Below are 14,518 nucleotides of genomic sequence, written 5' to 3'. Positions count from 1 at the left end.
AAAATCATGACTGGTGTGGAGAAAGTAAATACAGAAATGTTATTTACTAGCTCTCAAATCATCAGAGCTAGGGGTCACCAAATTAAATTAATAGGCAGCATGTTTAAAAAAAAACAAAAGGAAGCATTTTTTCATACAACGCAGTGTCAACCTGTGGAACTCCTTGCCAAAGGATGTTGTGAAGGCCAAGACTATAACAGGGTTCAAAAAAGAACTAGATAAATTCATGGAGGATATGTCCATCAATGACTATTAGCCAGGATGGGCAGGGATGATGTCCCTAGCCTCTGTTTGCCAGAAACTGGGAATGGGACACGGGATGGATCACTTTACGATTACCTGTTCTGTTCATTCCCTCTGGGGCACCTGGCATTGGCCACTGTCAGAAGATAGGATCCTGGGCTACATGGACCTTTAGTCTGACCCAGTATGGCCGTTCTTATGTTCTTTTAAAAATTAATTTAGTTTTAATTTAAAAGTTATTTTAATTATCTTAGGAAATTACAAATCAGAAACATCACAACGTACTGTGAAATAGCAAGAGGAATATGAGAACAAACAGCAATATTTAATATTTGCTATGGTCTCAATAAATGTCAGTTATTCAGAGTGCTTCAGTATGAACACCTTTCTACAACAGATACTTTCCTTTATTTGCTGTTGAGGATCACATGTCAAAAGGAAAAGTTGCCAGAATGTTAAATGTAGGACTTGAAAGTTTATTATCCAGATTATAGGCAACACCTGTAATTTGTGCTGATAGCCCAGTTGTGTCTGCAATAAAGTAAGCTAGATCAAAGCTTGATTGACCCTAAATACTACAGGAATCAGGGTATACTTTTGTCTCTAGCTTTGGAACTAGATTTAATTTTATTTAAAAACTTTTCAGCACTTACATGCACTGACATGCATCTTATTTACAGACTTTTCACTCCTGGTAAAAGTCAACCTAAATGAGTTCGGTGATCTCAATATCTGTTATTCGAAATATTCCATCATAAAAGTGATCAGAACAATTCAGCAAACCCACTAGTTTTATTTGCTTAAAACAGCACACTAAAGAATAAACTTTTCTGGCAGTGAAAAGTGTACTCTGCAAATTAAAATGAACTGAATCCATAAGTAATGCAAGGCATCTCCTCTAGAATACTGCAGATATAAACAGGCTTAATGCTACAAGGGTCCTGAGAGGTATAGCTCTCTTAGTTCTCTAACTTTAAGCTCTCTCAGTTTACAGTCCAAAGAACTTTTTATTTTAAATATAAAAAGCTCATTTGTATTATATATACACCATGTATTTAATGCATAAAAGTGCTCTGCCACATGTTACCCGGACTTTAATTTGGTGCTAAGTAGTTTAAAGTTAACTTTCTGTCCACAGATATTTTTTAATGATGATCTCTATCCTTTTATCATTATCAAATCCTGAATCAGTAACATTTTGACACTTCAAAGAAACAAGAAGGTAAAATTTTCAAAAGCGCATAAATGACTCAGGAGCCTACGTTCTGTTTTTAAAAGTGACGTATGTCACTCAGGTGACAAACTACATGTTTTAAAATGGGACTTATGACACGTCTTCACTACAATTTGTGTGGGCAAAACTTATGTCGCTCAGGGATGTGAAAAAACCACCCTCCTGAGCAACATAAGTTTCGCTGGCGTAAGTTGTAGTGTACACATTGCTATGTCAGCAGGAGAGCTCATGGAAGTGGTTTTATTATGTTGATGGAAGAGCTCTCTCCCATTGGCATAAAGCAGCTACACGACTGATTTTACAGTGGCGCAACTGCAATGGAACAGCTGTGCTGCTGTAAGCTTGCTAAGGTGTCTAAGGCCATGTCTACATAAGTCGCTGTGTCGTAGGTATATTATATATTTGACTATGTCCCAGTTTTGCACATCCCATTCAGACAAAATTCAGTCTTTGTCTAGTAGTAGCTTTTTTGCTTCTCTCAAACACACCTTTCCACTTTCTTCCATGCCACATTTTATACAAGGAACATCCATGCCTGAACTGATCTGCAAAGCCACGACCCTTTCCTAGAAGGCTTTTCAAGACTTACTTCTGTGGTGACCCTTGCAAGAAATCAGCTATTTAACAAATAGAGTAAGGGGTAGTTTGAGAAAGCTAGTAATCACATTACTACCAAGCCAAAAATATAGAGCAAATATGTATATTTATATAAAAAGTTGTTAATATTACATTGTGGCACTCTTGACCACTTTTTGTAGCTGCTCTTCATCTTACATTGTAAACTCTTTGGAGCAGGAACCACATCTCCCTCTGTACAGCACCTACCACAATGGAACCCTCATAGGCCACTACCATAATATGAATATCACACAGCAACAACAGACATTAAAATGTCACTATCTGAAGTCAGATATCTTTGAAGTCAGGTTCTGGCAGGATTAAAAATGGGAGTTTTATATTATTAGGAAGAAGAGATTGCCAATACTTATTCTAACACTGTAAAGGCAAGATATATCAGCTATTAAAGTTGTGAGAATTGTGTGTCTTATAAATGCTTTATTAGGTCACTATAAGAGGTGTTTTACATTTATTACTTTTAATTTCTCTCTCCAAAACAGTCCTGAACAGTTGGGCTGCTAGTAAGTAAGGTTCCAGGCAAAGAGATACAACAGAAAGTCCACATACAATTTCTTAAACACTGTCTAAAAACAAAAAAAATCCTAAAGCAGATTTTCTGAGACACCTAAGGCATATATAAAATACATGATGGTGTGTTATAAATGTTTTACAGGTTTTTCTTGGAGATAATCTGCACAATTTGCTTGTTTACTGACTCATCCCAAAATTATTATGACAATTATTTTATACCACATCAAGTGTTCAATTTATCTACATAGAAATAGATTTGGTGGTGATACGAGAGAGAGAAATAGCATTTATTACGCACCTTCTACCATTTTATTTGCACTCTGCCCATTAATCCAGTTCCATCAAAATTTCTAACATTTGAAACCTATGAACAACTTCAAACAACCACTTCTTTGTTTTAAAATAAACATGTAAATTTTTCCTATTTTCCCAAAATACAGAATTCCCCACCAAAAATAGCCTTTGGGCCCCAGCATGAATGATAACTAGTTCTGCTCAGTGACAGGTAATTTGTGACCATGAAAAACTAGAAACATGTGCCTTACACCAGTGAAAATGGAAGATTCCTGTGACACTTATCTATAGGTAAATTACTGTGTGTCATTTTTCTGGTGTGTAATATATTAGTTTCCTTCTTCATCTGAGCTCTGTATAATTGGACTCATAGTAAAGTTGAGATTTAGGCACAGATAGCGAAAATAACCAATATTTTTTTTTTAAAAAATCGTTTAAATATGAGAGAGAGAATACAGTGTTTGGCCCCTGAAAATAATGCAACATTTCCAAATCCATGCCACTAAAACCTTTACATCAGACCACAAAATCATGCATTCCTTCCTTCTTGCAAAAAATATCTTATACACACATACAGAATGATACTTGCATAACTCCACCAACCCTACCTATAGGCACTGAATAAAATTAAGACATGAGTAAAATCCTACTCCATTTTAATGGCTGAATTATGGGCACTTACTCTGGCAACTATCTTTTTACCAGATCTATATTAATGCCCCCTAAAAATAGTTATTTATAAATTAACGTTTTCTGGACCTGGGCTTTATTGATAAAGATTAAAGGGAACTAAATAAACTCTCAAAGGTAGGGACTATCTCTATCAGGGCCTCAATGTGCTATAGTAATAATATATTAATAATGGCTGAACTCACGGTGATGATTCCAGAATGATGCTATTAGCTTGGGTGGAGGATGGAGATCTGTGATTTGCAAAAACTTCACTTGGTGAGGTGTGAACTACATGGTCCACTAAATGTCCAACTGAAGATGGTCGTAAACGGGCTCCCTCTTGAGTAAATGCAGAATTGCGACTAAATAGGAAAAGAATAATTAAGCAGTTAGAAAATTCTCCAAGATTGATGCTTTTAATCTGCATTGTCCTATAACTATAAATGTATAATTTTAAAAAAAATATTTACTTTCCTTCTAAATGTAAGCATATATACATATAGATAATTTTACGGAAGAATTTTAAACAGTGAATTGTAATTCCATTAATTCATTTTCTCTCATTCAATTCATTTTTTTTTCAGTTCCATTATTTCAAATTCTCAAAATCTTTTTATTATTTCAACAAATACTTAAATAATAACCCAATCAGAGATATTATGAAGAATGGCTTATTTATCAGTTCATAAAATGGGTAAAAAACCCTCTCTTGCCATAAATACTGAAGGTCATAAAACATGCCGGGAATACTTTAAAGAAAGGAGTTCTGCTTATAATAGCATGATCCAGTGGACAGACTGGCAGTCAAGAGGACCTGAGGTGAAATCCTGGCTCTATTGAAGTCAATGGCAGAACTCTAATTAACTTAAACAGGGCCAGGATTTCAGCCCTGGATTCTATTCCTAACACAGTCACCAACCTTACTGTGTGACCCCATGACAGTCACATTTCAACTTCCTGCCTCAGTCGTCCCATCTGAAAAATGGGTCTTTTGATACTTACCTTCATTTTTGAATGCCTTAAGATCTATGGGCGAAAAGTGCTTTATAGAATCTAAGCATTATTAATAAACCAATATTTTAAATGAAAAATGTAAAACGTTTCAGATATTTGCATAACACTCTTTGAAATAACTGTTCTAAAGACGAGAGATTCTCAATGAGAAATCACTGTTTATGCAATACAGAACTGGATAGCTCTCATTCAGCACACTTAAAGAACTGCTTTCCTATTTTGTAAAGAAAATCAAGAATGCTTTTCATTCATCGTAAACAGAAAACAAGAAAGCTTCATGATGTATGAAAAATAAATTCTGCAGGGAAGAAAAGAAATGCAGAAAAATAGGGAAATTAACCCACTGGCATTTTTTATAGCCTAGACCTGGAACACATTTACAAGAGGTACTGTATTACTGAACCAAAAAGTTAAATTCTAAAATGATTCCTGAATAAAATAATTATACAGCTGAAGGTTTTATTAATGTCATCTCTTCAAGCCATAATTATTATCTCACATGCTCTGTTCGCGCTCTCAGATATATTCAGTATACAGCGATTATAATCCAGCTGTTAGATGTCATGCAAGAAAAAGTCTGGGGAATCTCCTCAAACTATTATGGTATTGAGTGCCAAACGTTACACTTTTTTATAGGTTGGATGCTTTTGAGATGCATCTGGAATTATTATATACCAAAGAATGTCAGCAAAAATAAAATTTAGAACATTGAATTCCACACCAAGGGATGTTAAGAGCTAGTTTGTAAAAACTCCCTTGTGAAATAAACAACTTTATTTTGGTAATGAACAGGGATAACTGACAAATAAGAGGTGAACAGGCAATGATGACTGCAGAAAGGATACTCCACTCTACTTACTGATTTGGGGTTCCAGGTGGAGATCGTGATGGTAGGCTCTGTGTTTCTAACCTGTCATCAGACAATGAATTCCTACTCACTACCTCCCAGTCCATCCCACTCATCAACTTCCGTGCCAAGGGTTTACTTGGGGATCTAGAAGAATGAAGTAAATAACTGATTTGAAATTGTATCAGATAATTGCAAAATTACACAAATTACACAACAAAATTTTGGAAGTTCTCTCATAAAAATCCAAAGACCATGGGAGGTAGAAAGATAAAGTAAGACAGTGGCAGACTTAGAGTTAGTGGGGCCTTGTGTGCAGCTTCATTTCCGGGGCCCCTGCCAGGGACCCAGCCAATAAAAAGGAAGCCAGACCCATGTCCACCCCAGGCGTGGGTCCAGAGCTGGGTGTGGGCCACAGGGCGTCAGTCGGGACCATAGGTGCGGGAACTAGGGGTGCGGGCATGAATCCGACAGAATTGCTGGACCCCTAGGCAAGGTGGGGGGAGCCAGCTCCGGGCCCCTGGAAGAAGCTGGACTAGGGGCTAGCCTCCCTGAGCCAGACCTTCACTGCTGCTCGGGCTGCACCGTCCAGAGCTCTGGCAGCCATTTAAAGGGCCTGGGGCTCCAGCTGTTGCAAGTGCAGCAGCCAGGAGCCCTGGACCCTTTTAAATAGCCGGGCCCTGGGGCAGCTCCCCCTTCCCCCACCCCTCCGCCCCCATCAGCGGTGCTGGGGTGGGGGAGGGGAGGGAAGAGTGCTGCAGCACCCCCATGTTCTATGCAGGGCTCCGCTGTGCTCCTAACAATATGTTTTAACGTAGGTGGCGTGGGGCAGTAGCCAGGACCCCAGGCGTGGGGCAGCAGCAGAATCCGCAGAGCCCGCAGAGCCCTGGGCGCCAGCCGGGACCCCGGGCGGCAGCGGAGCCCGCAGAGCCCTGGGCGCCAGCCGGGACCCCGGGCGGCAGCGGAGCCCGCAGAGCCCTGGGCGCCAGCCGGGACCCCGGGCGGCAGCGGAGCCCGCAGAGCCCTGGGCGTGGGGCGGCAGCCGGGACCCCGGGCGGCAGCGGAGCCTGCAGAGCCCTGGGCGCGGGGCGGCAGCCGGGACCCCGGGCGGCAGCGGAGCCTGCAGAGCCCTGGGCGCGGGGCGGCAGCCGGGACCCCGGGCGGCAGCGGAGCCCGCAGAGCCCTGGGCGCGGGGTGGCAGTTGGGACCCTGGGAGGCAGCGGAGCCCGCAGAGCTCTGGGGGTGGGGTGGCAGCTGAGACCCCGGACGGCAGCGGAGCCCGCGGAGACCTGGGTGCAGGGCGGCAGCAGCGAAACCTGCAGAGCCCTGGGTGCGGGGTGGCAGTCGGGACCCCGGGTGGGGGGAGGCAGCAGAGCCTGCAGAGCCCTGGGTGGCAGCCAGGACCCTGGGCGCGGGGTGGCAGCCAGGACCCTGGGCGCGGGGTGGCAGCAGAGCCTGCAGAGCCCTGGGCGGGGGGTGGCAGCCGGGACCCCGGGCGGGGGAGGCAGCAGAGCTTGCAGAGCCCTGGGTGGCAGCCAGGACCCTGGGCGGGGGGAGACAGCAGAGCCTGCAGAGCCCTGGGCGCGGGGTGGCAGCCGGGACCCTGGGCGGGGGGAGGCAGCAGCGAAACCTGCAGAGCCCGGGGCGGCAGCCCGGAACCTGGGCAGCAGCGGAGCCCTGCACAAAACATGGGGATGCTGCAGGCCCCCCACCCCACTCCTAGTTCCCACGCCTATGTTTTGGGGCCCCCTGTGGTTGGGGCCCTGTGCTATAGCATGGCATGTTTCGGGGTAAATCCACTCCTGAAGTAAGGTAAGATTTCATGAGGAAAATATAAGCACTTTCAATATGGATTTATCATGCCTTATTTCCTGTTTTTACCACAGCAGGGAAAGGTAGATTCCCTTATGGTAATTATGACATTATTTAACATTTCTGTTATTTACATTAGTAAAACAATTTGGATGACATACTAACTGGTATTAATAGGATTTGCTAAGATGCTTTCTATAGAACTAAATAAGGTATTAAAATTCAGTCTACATGTAATTAACACCAGCACACCTTGCTTTCAAGCTAGTACAGTAAAAAGTCTTCAAAAATGAGTTTGGCATAAAAGTTAACACTAAGAAAAAAATACTATTTTTGTCCAAAATAAAAATGAACTTAATTATGATGCTCTGAAAAAAGCTATAGAAAACTAATAGATGGAAATTACAAAAACAGAGTGAGATTTTACAAACTAAAAACAAAGAAGTTATATGAAATTTTGGATTAGAAGAATTTGATGCTTCATTGCAGCTAAGAATTTGAACATTTACCACACAGAGTTACAGGGACTCTTTCACATTCATTAGTGTGCTTAAACCATTCATTTTAAAAAGGAGACAGTGCATTCTAGCACTTAATGATATCAATAATTCTTTTATCTTTTCAAAACGATATTGCTCTAAACCACCTAATTTGTAGATACTAAACTTTGAAAACCTTCCTTAACACTTTATATGCTGCAACAGACTAATACAACTTTCTCTAAAAGAAGAAAGCTCAGGGTTTTTTTAATCTAAAAACAGTATCACTCAAGAAAAAAAACTCACCTTATTTACTGTACTCAGGTTCGGCTCTCTTGGAATACTACTCTCGGCTACCATCATAGACAACTGAAGTGTTTATCAGCAAAGTTTAGTTTCAAATATTTTATTTTAATAACAGTTCTAACCTCAGAGTCCCACCCACTTATGCTTGCTGCCTCCGTTTCCTGTTCTTTGGGGAAATTTCGAAGAAAAAGTTACCACACTGCAGCATGAGCTTTTCAATGCGGTGGCTTTTTGGTTTCTGACCTGAGTGCTAATTTTCAATAACTCTATGTCTAACTCTACACAATCTCTCCTAGATAACTTTTAGGTATAATCTGAAATATTTTAGCTAGTGATTTAATTTTTCTTCTGCATCACTTTAATTACTGACATTATTCAAAATAACTTCTAATGATGGAAGGAGGTAAACCACCAAACCATTCTAAATGCTTGTATGGCCTTTGAAAGTTCAGTAGAATCCTGAATCTGGATACCTCAGTGGATGAGTTTTCATCTCCAATAAAAGGAATAGCAATTTGTAGGGAAGTGGAGTGGCCTCCCTTTGGACTTGAGAGAGAGGGACCAATACCCTTCCACTGGTGGGCGGAGCCAGACCCAATCCCTCCCACCCCCCGCCCCCTCGCCGGAAGTACCAGGGCGGGACAGGAAGTATAAAGAAACGGCCCTGAATCTCAGTTGGGCAGGAGCTACGGAAGGAGACAGACCTCTCCAGTCTGCTGCTGACGCCTGGGGAGGAGTTGCCGGGACTGCCATCTGAAGACTGCTCTGCCCCACCCAAGGGGGCGAGAGCATCCGACTGTTACTGCTTGTTTGCCTCTGCTAGGCGGTTACAGAGCTATAGACTTCTTACAGCTCTGCCCCGCCAGTGAGACATGAGCCTGAGTGCTGTTGCCTGATACAGCAAGGTGGAGTGGCCTCCCTCCCCCCTTGAGAGCGAGGGACCACCACACCATTTAACACAGTTCACTAACTTTAAGATTTAATCCCACTGTCACTAAACAGATCCATGGAGCTGGGAGGAGGACAGTGTAGCCAACAGCCACATCTGCCGTTGCAGGGGCTAGGACACAATGATCGGTAAAGGTGTCAATGGAGGACCAAGTGGCCGCTCTACAAATATCCTGCCACGGGATGCTCGCAAGGAAAGCGGATGTGGTTGCATGAGCCTGTGTGGAGTGGGCTGTGACCCATGGAGGGGACGGGAGAACACCAGAGTGCATAGCAGTCAGTAATGCAGCGGGAGACCCAGTGGGAAAGATGTTACGAGGAAAGAGCGTGGCCACGATGGCGATGAAGAGGCAAGAGGTGGCGCGGAAGGCTCGGGCGTATTGGAGGTAAAAGACCAGTCCTTGGCGTACATCAAGAGAGTGTAGCATGCACTCCTTGTTGGAGGCATGTAGCTTAAGGTAGAAGATGGGTAAGTGTACACTCTGGTTGAGGTGAAATGAGGAGGCTACTTCGGGAAGGAATTTGGGGTGAAGGCATAGGGAGACCTTGTCATGGTGAAAGGTGGGTCTGCCATCACAGCTGCCAGTTTACTGACGCGTTGTGTGGAGGAGTTGGCAACCAAGGTCACCACCTTCAGAGAGGTGAGAAATGGAGCAAATCAACAGGGGTTCAAAGGGCGGCTTAGTGAGGGTGGAGAGAACAAGGTTGACATTCCAGGAGGGGGTCGGTTTTTCCTACCGAGGGGAAAATGTTGAGGAGACCATGGAGGAAGCAGGCAGTAGGTGGATGCATGAAAATGGAGAACCCATCCACAGGTGGGAGGAAGGCACTGAGTGCTGCTAGGTATATTTGAACAGAGGAGTGAGCGAGGTCTGAGCAACGAAGATGGAGAAGGTAAACCAGGACCACCAAAATAAAAACAGGGGTTGTGGTGCTGTGCTCAGGCACTGAAGCAGGGCCACTTTGCGAGGTCGCAAGCCCTGGTAAATGGGTGCCTACTGTGCATGAAGATGTCATGCACGGGGGCAGAACATGTGCAAGTTCCATCCAAATACCACGCCATGAGGTGAAAAGGGCTGGGATTGGGGTACCGGAGGCAGCTGTGGGCTTGAGTGAGGAAATCAGGGAGCAAGGGTAGTGGAACTGGAGAATTAGTGGAGAGATGAAGGTGGTCTGGAAACCAATACTAGCAGGGCCAAGCATGGGCCACAAGGTGAACAGTCCCTCAATCCTGGTGGATTTTGTGTAGGATCTGGGGAAGCAGGAGAATGGGCAGGAAGGCGTAATAGAGCTCACTGGTCAAGAGAATGAGAAAGGCATCTCCCCGCGAACCGGGACCAAGGGCTCCCCTGGAGCAGAAGAGGAGTTTGTGGTTGGTCAGTGTGGCAAACAGGTCCCATCGAGGAGTGCCCCTCATGGAAGATGGAGCAGAGAACGAGATTGTGGAGTTCTCATTTCTGTTTTGCATGGAAGGAGTGACTGAGTGGGTCTGCAAGGAAGTTGTTCATCCCCAGAAGGTGTACCGCATGGAGGGTGATGATGTGCCGGAGGCACCAGTTCTAAAGGAGGATGGCCTCCGCACAGAGGAACCAGGATCGGGCTCCACCCTGCTTGTTGACATGTCCGACAATGTGGCAGCACTCATATAACACTTGGACATGGCGGTGGCGGAGAAGTGGCAGAAGGCCTGGCAAGCTAAGCAAATAGCACATGGTTCGAGAATGTTGATATGCATCCTCACCTCACGGTGTGACCAGAGGCCCTGGGCCATGGCACCACAGGCTCCCCAGCACACTAGTGAATACCCGCTGTTTATCAGGGGGCAGGAAGGCTCGAAAGTACGCAACTTTTGGGTAGAACAGGAAGTCCTATTTTGCCAGAATGCTCTGGTAACTGGCAATGCGGAATTGAAGGCCACAGAGGAATAGACCTTACAGACAATAAGGTTGAGCTTTTTTGCTGCCCAGTCTGGGTGCGTATGGGGAATGGAGATGTTGCTGGTGAGCACATCTGTGGCCACCTAGACTACCAAGGAGTTTGGAGGAGGGTGGGAGAATAAGAAGTCTGTACCCTTAGCTGGAATGAAGTACCTACGCTCACCCGTTTTCTAGTGGGGGAGCAGGATGCTGGGGTGTGCCAAACTGCTTGTGCCAGTTGGAGAATGGCATAGAGTTGGGGCAAGGCAGTTCGGGAGGGCCCAGCAGGCAACAGAATGTGTAGGAACTGATTGTGGTGGTCCTGGACATCTTCCATGGGGAGACTGAGGGCCATCGCCATACGGCAGAGAAGGTCCTGTTATTGGGCATGGTCATCCAGAGGTGAGAGTGCAGGTGAGATGATGGCATCATCAGGAGACAAAGAAGCCCCAGTCGGGACAGAGGGAGCTACTGGAACCAATGGTACAGAGGGTGCTGGAAGACTGGAGGCTTCATGGGGATCCTCATAGACAGAAGGAGGATCGGCAGGAGGTGAAGATGGTTGGTACTGTGGGTATGAGGAGAGGCTACAGTGGCAGCACAGGTCCCAGGCAGACCAGTATGGCCAGCACAGGGTTTGCCCAGCATGGGCGGTACCCAAGGGTAGGCGAGCCATGAGGTGGCTGCTGAGATACAGTGAGGCAGATAGGGTTGGCAGCAGGGATCTGGGCTGTAGGAGTGAGCTGGCGAGAAGGCTGTGTCCTGTTCAGAGCACCAGTCTGACTATAAAGATGGATCTGGTAGAGGAGGGGCCGTTGGTGGAGATGTCAGCGTGGGGTGGAGCGCGATCCATAAGAAGGAGAAGTTCCGTGGTCGGAGATGGAGAGCCAAGGACGACTGGCTGTGTGGAATGCTGAGGAGAGCCAGAGAAGCGCAGCAGCAGTTCAGCTGTCGGTGTCAGGGGGGAACAAGCGTCCTGGAGTGCGCAGGACCGGGTGAGACAGACCAGATGGTTCTGATGGTGTGGACGGCACTGGAGGTGATGGTGGCGGGACCGTCACCATGGCTGAGGGGCGGTGCCGGCATTCGACTTATACTCTGAACCAGGCTTCTGCAGAGTGGGAACCTCAGAGTTGACTTGCGACTTTTCACCCAACCTCATGAAGCTCAGGGAGGTAACACTGCATTTGGCGGCTGTCCTCATCGGGGATCTACTCTTGTGCCCATGAGTGTGCATCCCGCACAATGGGATTCAGGTGGAGGTGCCGGTGCTGCTGATTCTGAGTGGGAAGGGCAGGGAAAAGCGCCCGCTGCTGGTGCTGGCCGTAGTTCTGACAGATCTACCGGTCCCGGATCTGAAGGGCATGTGGCTGCATTGCTTCTTCCATGAGGAACATTCAGAGATGAAGCTCCAGAGCTTCTTGAATCCAGGACGGAAAGTAGTGGCAGCTGGAGCAGCGAGCGGCAATGTGGGCTTTGTCCAAATAATAAAGGCAGTGTTGGTGCTCGATGCTTACAGAGAAGGAGTGAGGGCACAAACCACAGTACTTAAAGCCAGCTTGCCTGCGCATACTACCCAGGCCGGAAGAGAGGGTCTGTAATAGAGCCGGACTCACCCGGCGGCGCCTCCTGCTGGTTGTCCTTGGGAATTAGGTCGTCAGCCTCTGGAGCGCCCTCTGCCGTCTGGTGATCCACCTTACCGCCAGCCCCAGTCCCTCCCAGGACCCGGTGCCTCCTCCCATTGGGGTGCTGCCCCCTGGCAGTAAACCCCAACAATCCCTGAGGGTCTCCCCTCCCCGGGGAACCCCCACCCACTATCCCCACCTCGCCTCAGTCTTGGCTACTGCCAGTCATCGCTTAGCCCTGCTCCTCGGGGCAGACTGCAGTGTATCAGCCACTCATCACAGGTGAGGGGGTTCAGACCTGCTGCCTCTGTCTACCCATGGGCTGCCCTCTGGCAATCTCCGTATCTAATAGGCCCTAACCTAGGCTTCACAGCCTGGGGGTTTCCAGGCCGGAGAGCCCCTGCTCCGAAGGCCTTTTCCCCTCAGCCCTGCCCCAATCTAGGTAATCCCTCAGGTCCCTGCAGCCAGGCCCTTCCCTCTCTGAACACAGAGACACACTCTGGCTAAGCTTCAGCCAAGCAGCCACTTTACAGGCCCAGCTGCGGCCTGACTGGGGCATGGCCCAGCTGCAGCCTGACTGGGGCATGGCCCAGCTGCAGCCTGACTGGGGCATGGCCCAGCTGCAGCCATTCCCCCAATCAGCCTAGTCCAGGGCTGACTTTTAAGCCCTAGTGGGCAGGAGCAGGTAACCACCCCACTACAGGGTCCCACAAAGGAGAGAATTCCAACAAGGAACACTTAACCATCTAAAATGGACAACTAACTACGACTATAAAATAAACTAACTATATACAAGGCAAAAAGAGGGAAAACGCAGTACTACTAAGCAGGCTAGGAGCACGAGGAACAGGGGTTTCTACTCTGGCTATGCAATGGTAAGAGGGAACTAGAGCTGAAGTCATGGAAACGCCACGTGGCTGATGCACGACGCATGTGCAGGTCAACACACACTATTATGAACGGTTCCAGCTCCTGGCGCACCGATGTTTGGACTCCACATAGGGACCAGCATGCAAAGAACAACAATCATTAGTATATGGGAACCTATATATGTCAGCAGAATTGGAGATACTTTCCCAGATACACAAATTATACAACGGTGTGCTCAGACACCACAGTGATAGGCACAGTGTAAAATCCTAGACAGATGATTTAATCATAAATCTCAATTAGATGGATGGATGAGGTGCTTGAATTGGATTTATGGAGATGGTACCCCTACAGACTGATGCCAGGGAATATGTCTGTGTGTGGGGCTCCTAAATGCTGCCCACAATACAAATATTACCTTTCCTTTTGGGGCAAGCAACCTGTTTTGATGGTCCACCATCAAAGATTAATGAATCTGAATATTTCCCCAAGGGCTGTGCAGAAGAACAATGTTACACCAACAGATCACTCTATTCAGTTTGGGAGAACTTTCCAAATAATTTTGTTCTCATCTACTGATACTGTGACTCCTAGGAACCCTATTCCCCAGCTTCGTTCTCACAGGTCACTCTAGTTTTTGGATGTCCAGTGACAGATGTATTTGAGGGGAAAGATGGTTCTAATGTTGGTGGAAGGAATCTTATACCAAAGCTGAACAACTTCATCAAAGATGTTCTGAATAGTTATGCCATACCTGCGTGAAGGTAAAGAAACAATATCCACAACATATCTGTTACAGGTGGCAGATGGCCTGGTTAATTCAGTTGTTGCCTCTTGGTAGCTTAATCAAGTTGCTGTTTAAAGGAAATTTCTCAAGATTTTACCAATAATTTTTTTTTGGTTTCTGACTCAGATATAGTCATCCATGAGGAAAAAAGTATATCCTAGGAACAAATGGCTACCTCTCCAATCTTAGTACTAGAGGTATTGGGAAAGCTTCATTCCATAATCTGTATTTTGGACCCATGTTCTGCTTGGCAGGTGAAGGACCGTGGGAAAGTCCATTGCTGATGATCAATTCCTCATTTAAGGAGGAGCAGAGGTTTGCT

The 14,518-nt window shown here is 46.1% G+C and overlaps 1 protein-coding gene across 3 annotated transcripts in view; it reads right to left on the bottom strand.

The window, feature by feature from the left end:
* PTPN4 (protein tyrosine phosphatase non-receptor type 4) overlaps nt 1-14,518 on the bottom strand; it is a 231,415-nt gene that overhangs the window by 46,483 nt on the left and 170,414 nt on the right. For 2 of the 3 annotated variants that reach the window (XM_077829541.1, XM_077829542.1), the window contains exons 14-15: nt 5,466-5,600; nt 3,796-3,954 (exon numbers count right to left, since the gene is read on the bottom strand). In XM_077829541.1, the coding sequence (XP_077685667.1) occupies nt 3,796-3,954; nt 5,466-5,600 (294 nt within the window). The remainder of the gene's footprint in view (nt 1-3,795; nt 3,955-5,465; nt 5,601-14,518) is intronic. The other variant, XM_077829543.1, reaches the window with a different exon arrangement.

Source organism: Eretmochelys imbricata, chromosome 11 (genome assembly GCF_965152235.1).
Source record: "Eretmochelys imbricata isolate rEreImb1 chromosome 11, rEreImb1.hap1, whole genome shotgun sequence".
Taxonomy (NCBI): Eukaryota; Metazoa; Chordata; order Testudines; family Cheloniidae; genus Eretmochelys; species Eretmochelys imbricata.
This window is presented reverse-complemented; position numbering and strand designations above follow the sequence as displayed.